Genomic DNA, 16,087 nt, shown 5'->3' with positions numbered 1-16,087 from the left:
AAGTTAGCCAAAAAAAGCATCTAGATATAGGGTTTTGTACTAGACATTTCTTTCACAATAATGATTTTCTATTTACACTTTGACATTTTGGTCCGTATACATTCAGGTTGCAGATTTTGAATGGAAAATACAGCTAGATAGACAGAACTTTATTTGTCCGCAGGGGAAATTTGGTTTTTTGCAGAATCTCTTTAAATACTGGTCTCTCTCATGTTTAGTATCAACTGTTGCCATTAATTTAAAATTTTGTTCTTACAGTCTATTCCAGGGGTCACCAAATCCAATCCTGGAAGACCACCGTGGCTGCAGGTTCTCATTCTAACCCTGAAATTGGTTGGAGTTTGAGGCCCTGACTTAGTTGGTCTTCTGTTGACTCCTTCACTTCACATATTTCTGTTTGAGTGCCATTTAAGGAAAGAAATGAAGCAATTCAGAGGAACAAGGAAGAATTTCAGGGGAACAAATCTTAAGAAAGAAGTTAATTTCAGCACAAACAGGGCACTCATTAAAAAAAGGGTTAGAATGAAAACCTACAGCCACGGTGGTCCTCCAGGACTGGAGCTGGTGACCCCTGGTCTATTCATTAGGTGTTTTCGGAGCTATATTTGATCTTTTTTTGGAATACAAGATACATACAAGGGCAGCACAGTGGCGCAGTGGGTAGCGTTGCTGCCTTGCAATTAGGAGACCTGGGGACCTGGGTTCGCTTCCCGGGTCCTCCCTGCGTGGAGTTTGCATGTTCTCCCCGTGTCTGCGTGGGTTTCCTCTGGGCGCTCCGGTTTCCTCCCACAGTCCAAAGACATGCTGGTTAGGTGGATTGGCGATTCTAAATTGGCTCTAGTGTGTGCTGGGTGTGTTTGTGTGTGTCCTGCAGTGGGTTGGCACCCTGCCTGGGATTGGTTCCTGCCTTGTGCCCTGTGTTGGCTGGGATTGGCTCCAGCAGACCCCAGTGACCCTGTGTTTGGATTCAGCGGGTTGGAAAATGGATGGATGGATGGAGATACATACAAATTAAATATATTTTACAAATAATCTTAAAATATTTAAATGCTAGATACTCAATTAGACGTGATATCAGATTAAATAAGATGAAATCGAACAAATCACCAGGACCAGATAATATTTATCCTCATGTTCTTAAGGAGGCTAGCGAGTACATATATAAACCCTTGAAGCATATTTTTAGGAAGTCACTGCGCACTGGAGAGATTCCGAAGGACTGGAAAATGGCAAATATCATCCCATTATATAAAAAGGGTGACAGGGCAGATCCAAGCAACTATAGGCCAGTAAGCTTAACATGCATCACAGGAAAATTAATGGAAGGAATTATTAAGGATAAGATCGAGCAACACCTGGCAAGGACAGGAGTTATTCTAAGTAGTCAGAATGGATTCAGAAAAGGGAGGTCGTGTTTTACTAACATGCTGGAATTCTATGAGGAGGCAACAAAAGGATACGATCAAAGTGGAGCTTATGATATTATTTATCTGGACTTTCAGAAAGCATTTGATAAGGTGCCACATGAGAGGTTGGGCATCAAATTAAAAGAGGTGGGAGTTCAGGGTGATGTTTGTAGATGGGTGCAGAATTGGCTCAGACACAGGAAGCAAAGGGTGATGGTGCGAGGAACCTCATCAGAACTGGCTGATGTTAAGAGTGGTGTTCCACAGGGGTCAGTGCTAGGGCCGCTGCTATTTTTAATATATATAAATGATTTAGATAGTAATATAAGTAACAAGCTGGTTAAGTTTGCAGATGATACCAAGATAGGTGGATTAGCAGATAATTTGGAATCCGTTATATCATTACAGAAGGACTTGGATAGCATACAGGCTTGGGCAGATTTGTGGCAGATGAAATTTAATGTCAGTAAATGTAAAGTATTGCACATTGGAAGTAAAAATGTTAGGTTTGAATACACAATGGGCGGTCGGAAAATCGAGAGTACACCTTATGAGAAGGATTTAGGAGTCATAGTGGACTCTAAGCTATCGACTTCCCGACAGTGTTCAGAAGCCATTAAGAAGTCTAACAGAATGTTAGGATATATAGCACGATGTGTAGAGTACAAGTCCAAGGAGGTTATGCTCAGCCTTTATAATGCACTGGTGAGGCCTCATCTTGAGTACTGTGTGCAGTTTTGGTCTCCAGACTGCAAAAAGGACATAGCAGCACTAGAAAAGGTCCAGAGAAGAGCGACTAGGCTGATTCCAGGGCTACAGGGGTTGAATTATGAGGAAAGATTAAAAGAGCTGAGCCTTTACAGTTTAAGCAAAAGAAGATTAAGAGGTGACATGATTGAAGTGTTTAAAATTATGAAGGGAATTAGTGCAGTGGATCGAGACTGTTATTTTAAAATGAGTTCATCAAGAACACGGGGACACAGTTGGAAACTTGTTAAGGGTAAATTTCGCACAAACATTAGGAAGTTTTTCTTTACACAAAGAACGATAGAAACTTGGAATAAGCTACTAAGTAGTGTGGTAGACAGTAAGACGTTAGGGTCTTTCAAAACTCGACTTGATGTTTTCTTCGAAGAAATAAGTGGATAGTACTGGCGAGCTTTGTTGGGCTGAATGGCCTGTTCTCGTCTAGAGTGTTCTAATGTTCTAATGTTCTAATTATGGCACAGTGGTAGCAGTGCTACCTCACAGTAAGGAGATCATGGATTTTTGTCCTGGGTCCTTCCTGCATGGAGAGCACTTTGAGTAGTGAGAAAAGTGCTATATAAAGTTAAAGAATTATTTTTATTATTATTATATACTGGTATTAGTATATCTACTAATATAGTTGCCACTGTCATTTAATATTTATAATGAGGGGAAAATGACATAAAAATACCAAGCCAACACTCTGTTTAAATGAGTAAGATTTCACTTACTTAAAGACACTAAATCTAACTATTAGAGTGAGAGTTATTTTATTGGAAAGTAGCTTAGTTGCCAGAAGTTTAAACCTATGATGTGTGACTTGAACAAATCCTAAGAGTATTACATGATATAATATGAAATACTCAAAAAAGTATGTTTTTGCTAAAACTACTGCTATATTTGTCCAGACACACAAAAAAATTCCAAATTTTTTGAGGTTCTTACATCAGTTGGGACCTCAACAGCAACTGAGTTTCTTGCACTATGCTGCTTGGGAAAAATCTGATGCTAGTCTCCTGGGCCCAGTTGTTCAAAAGTAATCCAATGGGATTTGTGATAACAGATTGGATTGAATCTTGAAAATGGGTTGTTCAAAGGGAAAAGAGGGATTCTGGAATCAGATCAGATCACCTAATCCAATCTCAGTTTTAATAAGGGTCAAACAGTCTTTTGTATTGTTCAAATGTTTGTGTATTAATTAGGACACATTTGATCCCAAAAATCAGGATAATCCTGATCCCAACACAGAGGAGGATTCAGTGTGGATTTCTGAATAAAATAAAACTTGAAAATTGATCAAAAAAGCTATGTTTGCAGGTGATGTATACATCTATTTATATTTTGTACAATTGTTGAACTAGGACAGTGACAATGTAAATAAAGTAGGGAATAAGACATGAAACCTTTTGGTATAGTCAAAGGAAAAAAATCCCTGTGAAATATCAGTATTCAAACAAAATCTCAAAGCTCAAAAAGCTCTACTGTCCATTGTATTTTAAAGAAAATGACAATTACTATTACTCAAGTCATCAGTCAGAAGTAATGTCTTACAATTGCATCCCTGATCACACGTCCAGTCTGGCCCTTATTTGGAGCGAACATTGAAGGTTGCTCTGGTTGCACTTCATCAGGCTCAGGTCCATCATATATGTCATCAAGTGGAACATTACGCCTGGTGGCAATGTTATGCAAGACAATACAGGCTAGTATTATATTGCATGCCACCTTGGGTTCCACCCGCAAGTAGTTAAGGCATGCAAAGCACTTCTTCAGGACTCCATTTAAGCGCTCAATTGCGCATCTTGTTTTGCAATGTGCAGACTTGAAGCCTACCTGCTCACGTGTGTTTGCAACTGGAAAAGGGGTCATCAGCCATGTTAGGAGTGGATAAGCACTGTCTCCTAATATTATGCCATTTGGTCGGTTGGACTGGAGCTTTCTGTATAGTGCGCTTTCCCTCAGGATACGTGCATCATGGACAGACCCTGGCCACTTGACAACACAATTTGTGATGATGAGGTCAGCGTTGGCCACAAGTTGGACATTGATGCTGTGCCTCCCTTTTCAGTTCACATACTGCCACTCCCTTTCACGAGGTGCTTGAATGTGCACATGAGTACAATCAATAACACCAATAGTATTAGGCATGTTCCCCAAAAGAAAGAAACTTTGCTTAGTTTGCACCATTTGGTCATCCTTGGGAAATGAAACAAATTCATTGACCAGACTGGCCAATTCAACTGAGACAGCTTTCACCAAATTACTAACAATTGATTTGTCCACTCTCATATTGTCACCAACAACCTGATAGAAAGTCCCAGAGGCATAAAAGCGCAGTGCAATTAGGCACTGTTCCTCCACAGACAGAGCATGACTCCTTTTGGTTTTGTGCTGTAACTTTGGCCTGACAAGGTCTGCAATGTACTTGATATCATCCCTCCCAAAGTTCCTCTGTAGTGTATTGCGCACGTGGTTTGGCACACTCAGCATACATTCTTTCATGGTATTTTCTCCTTCCCAACCTGTGGTAGCGATGAACAACACCTGCCATGCCAATGCCTCTGTAAACCTATGACCGAGGTGTGTAAGAAATTGGTGATTTTATTTGGTCACACAGCAATTAAGCAACAATGAGCTGACTGGTTTATCATGCGTTGAATTACCCCAATCAAGCACAGGACCTATAAAATCAGTGTTAGCTACACAAAAGAGATGGAACCATGGACTCAAAAGGGCCTAATTTCACAGTGGCAGAAAACCATGCACTGTTGGAGGGTGTTAGGTGCCATTATGCGCCTTCAACACAATCCAACCTCTGCTCCTTAGGGACAAGCTGACAGAGATGGGATTAGATTCATACCTAGTGGCATGGATCGTGGACTATCTTAAAGACAGACCTCAGTATGTGCGTCTTGGGAACTGCACGTCTGACATTGTGGTCAGCAACACAGGAGCGCCACAAGGGACTGTACTTTCTCCGGTCCTGTTCAGCCTATATACATCGGACTTCCAATACAACTCAGAGTCCTGCCATGTGCAAAAGTTCGCTGATGACACTGCTATCGTGGGCTGTATCAGGAATGGGCTGGAGGAGGAGTATAGGGACCTAATCAATGACTTTGTTAAATGGTCCGACTCAAACCACCTACACCTGAACACCAGCAAAACCAAGGAGCTGGTGGTGGATTTTAGGAGGCCCAGACCCCTCATAGACCCAGTGATCATCAAAGGTGACTGTGTGCAGATGGTGCAGACCTATAAATATCTGGGAGTGCAGCTGGATGATAAATTAGACTGGACTGCCAATACTGATGCGCTGTGCAAGAAAGGACAAAGCCAGTTATACTTCCTTAGAAGGCTGGCTTCCTTCAACATCTGCAATAAGATGCTGCAGATGTTCTATCAAACAGTTGTGGCGAGCGCCCTCTTCTATGCAGTGGTGTGCTGGGGAGGCAACATTAAGAGGAAAGACGCCTCACGCCTGGACAAACTGGTGAGGAAGGCAGGCTCTATTGTTGGCATGGAGCTGGACAGTTTAACATCTGTGGCAGAGCGAAGGGCGCTCAGCAGGCTCCTATCAATTATGGAGAATCCACTGCATCCACTAAATAATGTCATCTCCAGACAGAAGAGCAGCTTCAGCGACAGACTGCTGTCACTGTCCTGCTCCACAGACAGATTGAGGAGATCGTTCTTCCCCCAAACTATGCGACTCTTTAATTCCACCAGGGGGGGTAAACGTTAATATTTAACATTATACATAGTTATTGTCTGTTTTTCACCTGTATTATTATCATTCTTTAATTTAATATTATTTATTGTATCAGTATGCTGCTGCTGAAGAATGTGAATTTCCCATTGGGATTAAGAGAAAAGCCAAGCAAAATGACACCTTTTATTGGCTAACTAGAAAGATTACAATATGCAAGCTTTCGAGGCAACTCAGGCCCCTTCTTCAGGCAAGAAGAAGGGGCCTGAGTTGCCTCGAAAGCTTGCATATTGTAATCTTTCTAGTTAGCCAATAAAAGGTGTCATTTTGCTTGGCTTTTCTCTACATTCATAATGGCTAACACGGTACAACACCCTAGTACTACAGATATACAAGACACCGAAATGTACCGCTACTACATGGAACTTGACATCTTGCCTGAAGAAGGGGCCTGAGTTGCCTCGAAAGCTTGCATATTGTAATCTTTCTAGTTAGCCAATAAAAGGTGTCATTTTGCTTGGCTTTTCTCTACATTCATAATGGCTAACACGGTACAACACCCTAGTACCATTGGGATTAATAAAGTATCTATCTATCTATCTATCTATCTATCTATCTATCTATCTATCTATCTATCTATCTATCTATCTATCTATCTATCTATCTATCTATCTATCTATCTATCTATCTATCTATCTATCTATCTATCTATCTATCTATCTATCTATCTATCTATCATGCCTCCATAGTAGGACACTTCAGTTCATTAAAGGGGAGAGAAGTGACCAAGAAATGCAAACAGAACATTTGGGAGGACATCACCAAGAATGTGAATGCTATAGGGGCTGGTCAGAAAAGGACCACAAAACAAGTCATATTAAGATGGAAGAACCTTAAAGGACCTTGCTGAGGCCAAAAACCCCACAACGGGTAACAAGTCTTTCAAGAGGGGTGAGTATACTGACATTGTCCTTAACATTATTGGTGGTGACAAATCAGAAGCTCTGCATGGAATTGATGGTGTTGAAGTCGATAGTGAGCCCACAGTTACAGAGGAGGGTGGGCCTGGTCCTCCTAATGAAGAGGAAATATTTGTCTCAATCTCAGTCAAGTGGTTGAGGAAGAAGGTGGATCCTCACAGATAGAGCCAGCTGTTGTCACAGAACCTTTAAAAAGAAAGCGTAAGCATTCTCCAAACCTAGATGGTGACGCATATGAGGTGCTTCTTACAAGAGAAACTGAAAGAGCAGAAGTGCAGATTCTTCTGGCAAAAGGAACAACTCCTCCTTACCCAACTACAACAAACTAAAGTCAGAATGGAAATCCAACTCCTAAAAGCAGAAATTGGAAGAGCTGGTCCCTGTACCAATGAGGAACTGTAAATGTTCCTTATTTTGTTGACTATTGGACTTTTTTGTTTTACAATTATATAAAAATAACCACAGTGCATATATGGGGAAATATTTTATTCTTTCAGACATTCATTCACTTATTCTTGTGAGATTGAAATGGAATCTGGCTGTTTATAAATGAAATGGAAAAATATTTGTTTATTGTGGTGTTTTCTGTTTCTTCCAAGTAACACACATGATAGCTATTTGGCTACTGGTATTTTTGGTCTGCCTGTTGTTCTTTACATAGTCAATAGGCTACACTGTGGGTTCTATTTAAAGCACTAGTAAACCGGATTTGGTAATCCTGAATATTCTGTATCTGGATAACAGTGATCTAATCTAGTGTTGCTTTGAAAAACCAGCATGAAAGTAAAATGAATTACCAGAGCCTGGATAGCAAAACAAGGGATTTCAAAATCCAGATCATTTTTATCCCGATTAAATAGTTTGAACAATTGGGCCCTGCTCATTGTAATAGTTTGCTTTAACCTGCACGATTAAAGTGGAACAACAGTGACACGAACTGGAGAAATGTGGCATGGCAAACAGCACAGAAAATATACAGGATTAAAATATGAATGATGCACATTACGAATTAACAAATTAAAACTAGGAAAAACCCAATAGATAAGGTATGATAAAAATATTAAGCAAGCAAATCTGTTGAAACTTTTATTATACTCTCAGTTAAAAATTAAGATGTAAAATTAAAGTTTGCTTCCTACAGTATATTGACATAACTTTATAAATGACATAGATAGATAGATAGATAGATAGATAGATAGATAGATAGATAGATAGATAGATAGATAGATAGATAGATAGATAGATAGATAGATAGATAGATAGATAGATAGATAGATAGATAGATAGATAGATAGATCTTTATTGTCATTGCCACTTTTACAAAGGAACAACGAAATTGAAGGTGCAGTCGACTCAGTGTGAGGCATAAGAGTTAAAAAGACAAGAAGAGAGAAAATAATAACAATCCAAATGCCCTGGAGAGATGATGGGTTCTCAGCCAAACTCATTCCCCTTCAGAGTATTTAACTACCTGCCAGTGCATATTATAATATTGAGTCTGCTTGACATTAGCCTCAACCAACCACTCCCCAACTAATCATTTTAAGTGCTCAAAGTCATGTATTTTATGATACTGAGATGAATTTGGAGAGGGAGGGGTAACTAACCGCCCTACGTCCCATATAATGCGTCTTCCAAGCAGGTGGACTCATGCCAAGCTGAACTGAGAGCCACACACAGCTTTGGGAGCCACTGTTCCCTGGCTGTTTTCCCCCCTTGCACTCTTATATATGTTACCTGCTCTTTCCTTTTTAGTTGCACACCTGATAAAAGTTATAGCGCCAAAATGTTGTCTTTAACCTACATTCCTATTCAGCATGGAAATAACCTTTAATCTTTTTTTCCTTTGCAGATGCATGCTGATGCAGCCTTTCACTACCTCCATGACACCAGGTTGCTGAGGATTTGGTCCATAGTGTGGCAGATAGGAGCACCAGCAAGCCCCAAACCCTGGACACAACCAACACAAATACAGTCACGGGTTCAAAACAGAGAATTTATTGTCAAAATACCTCACAAATGTTTCTTCCAAGTCTGCACAAGCATAATAATGAGCAAATTCTTCTTTCTTCCTTAGTTCTTACCTTTCTTAATTCCATCTCTTTTCTCTCCATCCACTTCATTCCAGTGAGTGTTGCCTTCCTTCCAACTCTGACTCAACTGGTGGAGGCTGGATTGCTTCCTTTTATGTCGGACCCAGGAGTACTTCTGGTACCAGGGGCTAACCCAATGGAAGCACTTCCAGGTCAGAAGGAAGCCCTGAAAAACAGGGATCATAGGACCCAGTAGGGCAGACACATGGCGGTACCACTCCCATCATGCCCTGCAGGTGTCCACATGATTACTGAGGTCCTGGGATGTTGCCATCTAGTTTATTGGGGATAAACATATTCTGAAACAGAAGCCTTCACCCACTGCTCCTGTTTTTTCCTCCTGTCCAGGTAAGGGTTCCATACCCATTCTGGATGGGATGCCTGTCCATCGCTGTCATTCCATTCTGACTTCTCTTATCAGCACGGGTCCCCCTTTACTCCCTGGCTGGATGTCGGGTAATCCTTTCTGGCACTTATAATAGCTAGAGATGGAATTATTTAGTCCCATATTTTGAGCTCCTCTACTGGGCAGCAAGGGTTTATTTAGATTTTTTCCAAAAGTATAATTTTACAAGACTAATTACTCTTTTATATTTATGTTATGTTACAATTCAGCACTTCTATATAAAAAAAGTCATGAGTTATGACTTTCTTGCAATTATCCAGAATTTGCTTTAAGGAGGGTAGGACCCCATGACCCTGTAGTTAGGATATAGTGGGTTGATTAATGGATGGATGGATGGAAGGACAGTGGCATAGTTAGTGCCAACAGTTTGATTTCCATGATTAGACAGTATCTCTTTGGAGTCTGTACATTCTGTAATGGACTGGCACCTTATCCAGGTTTTCTTCATGCCTTGCACCTAATGGTCCTGGGACAGGCTCCAGTTTCATGCAACTCTAAACTGTATTAAGTGGGTATGAAAATGGGTGGATGGATTTTCAGGACCAGCACTGGGAAATTCTAACTGACACACAAAATATTTAAAAGGAGATATGAGAGCCCCACAGAAATAATGTCTTAGCACACTGGGTCCCATCTAGACTGTATATTCTATTACATGGTGCAGGTTACCATGTTTTCACGTTAACCCATGTTCATTTAAAATCAATAGTGTGTTGTCAAGACTCAAATTGCGTCCAAGAGATATTTTGGCAAGGCCTTTAGCTTTTAGAGGTTGATGCCATCAGCTCTTTCACATGCACACTACTAACTTTAGGTGATTGATTAAAACTTCCCAGTTGTCTTTAATTATTCTGTTATTTGATACAACACCCTGAACTGAATATCTCCTCTGATAGGTTAGAAAGATCAGAGCAGAGTGACTTTAATAAGTCAACTGTTCCATAAAACTTTAGCAGTTTCATTGGTTTTGTACCCTGCCTGCCAGTACAATCAACTGACCTGCTTGGCATCAGAGAGTTTGCATGAAAAAATAAAAAACCCTGATGAGCAATTATCTGCAGTATGCAAGGAAGAACTGCACAAGAGCAAGTTAATGCACTACTTTATGTGGAATAAATGAAAGAAATAAAGAGGTGGCCTGTTTTACAATGTTCTTTAGTATAACAAGTTGCTATATCTCTAATTTTAAGAACTCATGTGCATGTTGTACATGGTAAAACAAAACAGATCATGACTATGCTGTTTTAATTTTTATTCAGCCTAACAATTAAACAGACTAGTATTTCAAGCAGAGAGTAGTGAACTGGGTAGCTGGTTAAGCTGTGTATTAGTGAACCTCGAAAATGCAGGGTTGTCGATGTAACAAAGTGACATATTCCTGCTGCTCCTCCATCTCTCCTAGATTAAGAAGCTGTTGCAGTTGTCCACCTGGTTAGCTTTTCACTGGCAGTAGAAGTCCCACTTCTGGAAGGTAGAAGAAAGAGATATGCCATGAAATATCTGTGCAATAATATTTTACTTATACTTACACTGCACATACTGTCATGGTGGTACCTCTGTGCATTTCCATTAGAAGACAGTCCAAACTACCCAAAATAAGTATTTTATTAGTAAATAAAAAATATGTTTTTATGAAATCTGAACAAAAGAGGATGGATGATCAAACAGAGAAACACAGATATTTCAAGTTAAGAAAAAGACAGCAAAACATTTTGTACCAAAGTAGCTTGTTAAACAGATTCCTATATAAATCAGTGCATATTTAGCCTATTTGTATTACAGTAAATTCAGTATTTGAGCACTGGATTGTAGCACTTTTACTACTCTTGTTTATTTATTTTACAGTGTTTCCCCATTTTATATACACAAACAAATGGAACTTTGCACACAATTCTGAAAATGTAAAGCTCATGTATTAACAACATGACTCCAAACTGCTAAATTCTAACTTTCATTCGTCTCACTCACATATCATTCTAAATGAACACAGTTTGCATCATTTAGCACACTTCGTTCATCTAGAAACACTGGCCTTCAAAATGCAACACTCTGATTACCAATTAGTCTCACTCATGTTGCACCTCTGCAAACTCAATTGGAAGAACAATTCAATAATGCGTCAGAATATAAAAGAGGCCTCTAGTGACTTATACAGACAGGTGTTAGGTGTTAGGCAAGAAGATTCAGCAGCCAGAACACAGAGGAAGAGGAAGAGTGAGAGTGAGAGTGAAAGTGAGAGTGAGAGTGAGAGTGAGAGGAGGCCATCCAGGATCCAGGATGAGGACAAGTAGCAGGAAGAGGAAAGCAAAGGTGAGCCAATATTTCCAATGAAATACATGCAACTTTGGTGGACCATGTAATTAATCATGACTTAACCATGACTGGTCGGAGTGGTGGCTCTGAGGCTAGGGATCTGCACTGGCAATCGAAAGGATGCCGGTTCAAATCCCATAAATGCCAAAAAGGGACTCTGCTCTGCTGGGCCCTTGAGCAAAGCCCTTAACCTGCAATTGCTCTGTCCTGGGTATGACATTAATCTGCATCCAGCCCTGCATGTAGGGCCTCCAACCTGCAGGGAAAAACCTGGGGGTTGGTTGCAGAATTGACACCCAGCCACCATAAAAAAACCTCACACTGTTCCACTCCATCTGAACTAGTGTGGTGTTGAGGTGTCACCCATTGCATGGCTACACTTGGGTCCTAATCTGGATCCTGAGTTGGTTTGTCGTATGGTAGGTGCGGCAATGCACTGTATCAGTGCGTGCTCCTAACCTCTCCCTCTCCTAACCATGACTGAAAGTGGGCAGAGAGTCCATCTGAATTTGAGCCGCTTCACAGTAGCCTCAGTTATCTGGGCCTTTAGATAAGAGAATAGGTAAGTAACTACAGTAATTACACAGTACCATAACTTTATGGTTTCCGTGGATATCTACAGTGCTCACAGAAGTGAACCCTATAGTGTAATGTTTTGTCTTACATTTATGCAGCTATATAGTAAAATGTGTATCCTGTAATGTGTGTATATACTTTTCTCAGAATAGAATGATGGGCAGCAAGAGGTAGCAGAGGCCAGAAATTCACAGACAAGCAAGAGACCACCATAATCAACATGGTTTTGGAAAATAATGCTATCACCCTGAGGGAAATCAGAGACAGAGTCCTGGAAGACAATGTCCATTTCGCAAAAATTGACCAGGTCAGCCTGTCCACAAATAAGTGTGTTTTGAATCAACATCAGCTGAGGATGAAGCAGGTATACTGTATTCCATTTAGCACAACTCTGAAAGTGTAATGATGCCAGTGTGTGCATGTGAGTACAGCAACTTCTCAGTACTCTGTATAGACATGTCACTGTGTACCTCAGTGTTCCTGTATGTAGGCCTTTTGCCTGGTATGCTTATTCTCCCTTTTTCAGAGAGTGTTTGAACTTGATGGCAGTGCTGCTCCCTATGAATACAGTACACCCCCAAAATTCGCAGAGGTTACGTTCCTACAGCACCCACGAATTATGAAAAACTGTGAATTTTGGATGTGGTTAAAAAAATGCCTATTTTCATAGTTTAAACCCTAAATTTGCCCCCAAAACACTTCAATTTAATTTCAACCTCAGCTTAATACATTACCTAAAAATGAAGAATGTAAAGGTAAACCTGTATACTGTACTGCTATGTCTCCCGCAGTGCTAGAATGTAAAATACTGATGTTACCGCTATATGTACTGTAATTCATGCAAGCGTGTTTTCATTGCCAGAAGCCTTAGACGGTGCAGCTCGTTTCAGCGGCATCTTGCAGTTTTAACCCTTAAACTGCCACATACTTGGGGGTTAATGCTTTCCTGGACGCCAAATACTTTTTTGCTGTAATTTAAGTAAACGTCACAATTCACAAAGAAAAAGTGAAATTTTAATGGAACACATTTTTTTCATGCAAAGAGAATCATAATTACTGCAACACTGATCATTTTACACACTGCTAATGAACTGTAAAAACTATTTAAAAAACTACTGGAACAATATGTACAAAGTGCAACTGATGCCATGGATGAAACTCAGTAAATCACTGAGCCAACTGCACTTGAACTGGCTGCACACAAGCACACAGAGGTAAGCGCTGATGCTTACAGGCTAGTCTAGTGCTGCGGCTGAATCCCAGGGACAGTGAGGCTGCAGTACTGCAGGTTGTCACGCTTGGGTCACAGAATTGCACAGAAGCACAGGAGATTGTAGAGACAGGAACTTTATTCAAACACTTCAAACAAACATGTCTGTTTCAGATGTAAAAGGAGCTCAGTATGCAGTTAGTTATCGATTAAGAATAGACAAACATCATAGGAGAGCACAACCCCCAACAGGAGCAGAGAATGTCTGGGGGAGGAAAGAGAAACAAAGCAATTAGCCAAAAAGGACAGGTACAGTCCAGGCTTTTAACTAAGTGTAGCGTCACGCGAGAAGCATATCACGTGACAGAGTAGCCGCAAGTAAGCCCAGCAATTAGGGGAGCAATGTGAAGGTAATCTATCAGCGTTTTTTAAGAGGGGGTTTTTGAGGAGCGGCTGTGTCTTCTAGGGGTGCGTTCAGTCCCCTGCTCACAAGGGGCTGCCGCTGAGATTCACACCGTCGAGAAGACGGTGATTTATTTATTTTTATGGTGGAGATTCCAGGGACGCACTCAGCCTTGACCCGACCCACACGCACTCACAAACAGAGACAAAAACAAAGCAAACTGGTAATCAAACAGCAAATAAAGAATGTAATGAAAACAAATGAAATAAGAAAACAATGATACCATCCCTGTTCCCCTTACGGCGATTACACATTAAATACAACAAAGCACAAACAAAACACACACAGTAAATCTTGAAAAAGTTCATGAAAAATGGCAACGGATGAAATGTAATGATGAAAATAGATAGTCCAGAGATCTGAACGTTGAATGGAAATGTACAGATAGTCCTACCACTAGTTCCTGAAATGGTGAAGACGGGTGGATGGGTTCAGGAGCGCTCCTTTCTTTGCAGGATAGCCATCAATCCACTTACAGTCCTCATATACACAGTCAGACGGCAGACAATCCAGATGCATGAAACAATCCAGGACAAAATGAATAAGTACAGGTAACCCAACAGAAGGGAGACAGACAGGAACTTGAAACACAAATTACAAAAACTTTTTTTTTGCTTTTGGTCACCGGCCCCCTTTTTAAAAGCCTAGCTGACATCCTTTGACCTCAACAGCCCCAGCACCCTCAGCAGAAGACCAATCAGAGCCACTGCAGGGACTGCTGGGAGTTGCAGTTTCAAATTCTATTGGCTACTTTCACCATCCCAAGCCACAGTTTTTTCTACAGTTGCTTCCTGTTCTCTCTACAGTACAGTATTGCCACGGAAAAAGCCATAAAAATAGCGGAGGATATTTGCGGTTTCCGCTAACAATTATTAGTTAGGTTCTAAGGAAAAATCTGCGAATGACTGAGGCCGCAAACTCTGAACCACGACTTTGCGGGGGTCTACTGTATATTCATTGAAAAGGGAGGGTTCAATATGCAGAAGACCAGATGTCAGAGGAGGAACATCATTGGCAACCGTGGCTTTATCAATATCCTTGGGCAGTGTGGCAGAAATATCACCATGTGTGCCACTATTACTCAGTATGAGATCATACATCAACCTGCACAACTAGTTTCCTTTAACACTCCCCATTTGCTAACATTCCTTGACAAACTCAAAAATATCCTCATCCTCCCACAGGAAGAGGAACCAGAGCAGCCACCTTCTTGTCATTTGGGATAATGTAAGTTTCTACTGCTCTGGTCCACAATTGGTTCAACAACAACCCACATTTTGTAGTGTTATGCCTTCCACCATATTCCCCTTTTCTAAATCCAATACTGGAATTCTTTTCAGCATGGGAGTGGAAAGTGTGCAAACGCAGACCCCACAAGCGTGTGGTAGTACTCCAGGCAATGGAGGAGACATTTACACAGATAAATGCCACGGATGGATCCACCGTACCAAGTGTATTTTCTCCTGTTGGTTAGCTAGGGTGAACATCATAGATGATGTGGATGATGTCCTCTGTCCTGACCAAGATCGGAGGCTCGATGCAGAGTGATCTGTTTCATTGTATTTTGCAATTGTTTTTGTCAATTGCTGTAATGAAAAAATATTTCATTTGTTACCTTTTTGTATCTGTGCACTGATTTTCTTTGTAGTATTACTTATTGTACTTACATTACATAGGTGGAATTATTGAGTTTTGCTACATACTAGGTAAATAGGTAACATTTGTGTTATATACATGTACTACTGTAATTTCTATTTTGGGACAAAAAAATTCTACGCTTCATCAACACTTGTATGCACTTGAAAATGTAATATGACCTCATGAAGCCAAAACATACATGAACACTTTTGATGGGAGAGTTTTGAATTTATCACATCAGTGTTTATTTGATGCTCTGTAAGACATAAACATATAATAGCTGTGTGCATTATTTTGGTGGAAGGAATCAGTTCTGAGAAGAGAAGACATGGTTTTGGGTGCTGTGTTGCATTTTTCAAGAGATTTGAGGAATTTTGACAAAGTAGTTAACTCTTATCAGTTTGTTTTTTGAGAAATTCAGCCACAGTTTCTGAAAATGTATTTAAAAGTTTAGAAAAAACCTATGTTTTTAAGGATTCTTTTGGTGATGTTTGGTTATTGCAATGCTGAACCTTGTTGTGGGACTTTACACATGCACGATGCATG

At 40.4% G+C, this 16,087-nt stretch overlaps 1 protein-coding gene across 3 annotated transcripts in view; it reads right to left on the bottom strand.

Annotated features, from left to right (window-relative positions):
- mia (MIA SH3 domain containing) overlaps positions 1 to 16,087 on the bottom strand; it is a 79,475-nt gene that overhangs the window by 36,935 nt on the left and 26,453 nt on the right. The window contains exon 4 of one of the 3 annotated variants that reach the window (XM_028808980.2): positions 10,579 to 10,805. The exons of the other annotated variants lie outside the window; for them this stretch is intronic. Coding sequence (XP_028664813.1) covers positions 10,782 to 10,805 — 24 coding nt within the window. The 3' untranslated portion in view covers positions 10,579 to 10,781. Of the gene's footprint in view, positions 1 to 10,578; positions 10,806 to 16,087 lie in introns of those variants that run through there. 3 annotated transcript variants of the gene reach the window in all.

Source organism: Erpetoichthys calabaricus, chromosome 9, assembly GCF_900747795.2.
Source record: "Erpetoichthys calabaricus chromosome 9, fErpCal1.3, whole genome shotgun sequence".
Taxonomy (NCBI): Eukaryota; Metazoa; Chordata; class Cladistia; order Polypteriformes; family Polypteridae; genus Erpetoichthys; species Erpetoichthys calabaricus.
Note: the sequence above shows the minus strand (reverse complement) of the source record. Positions and strands in the feature narration are given on the sequence as shown.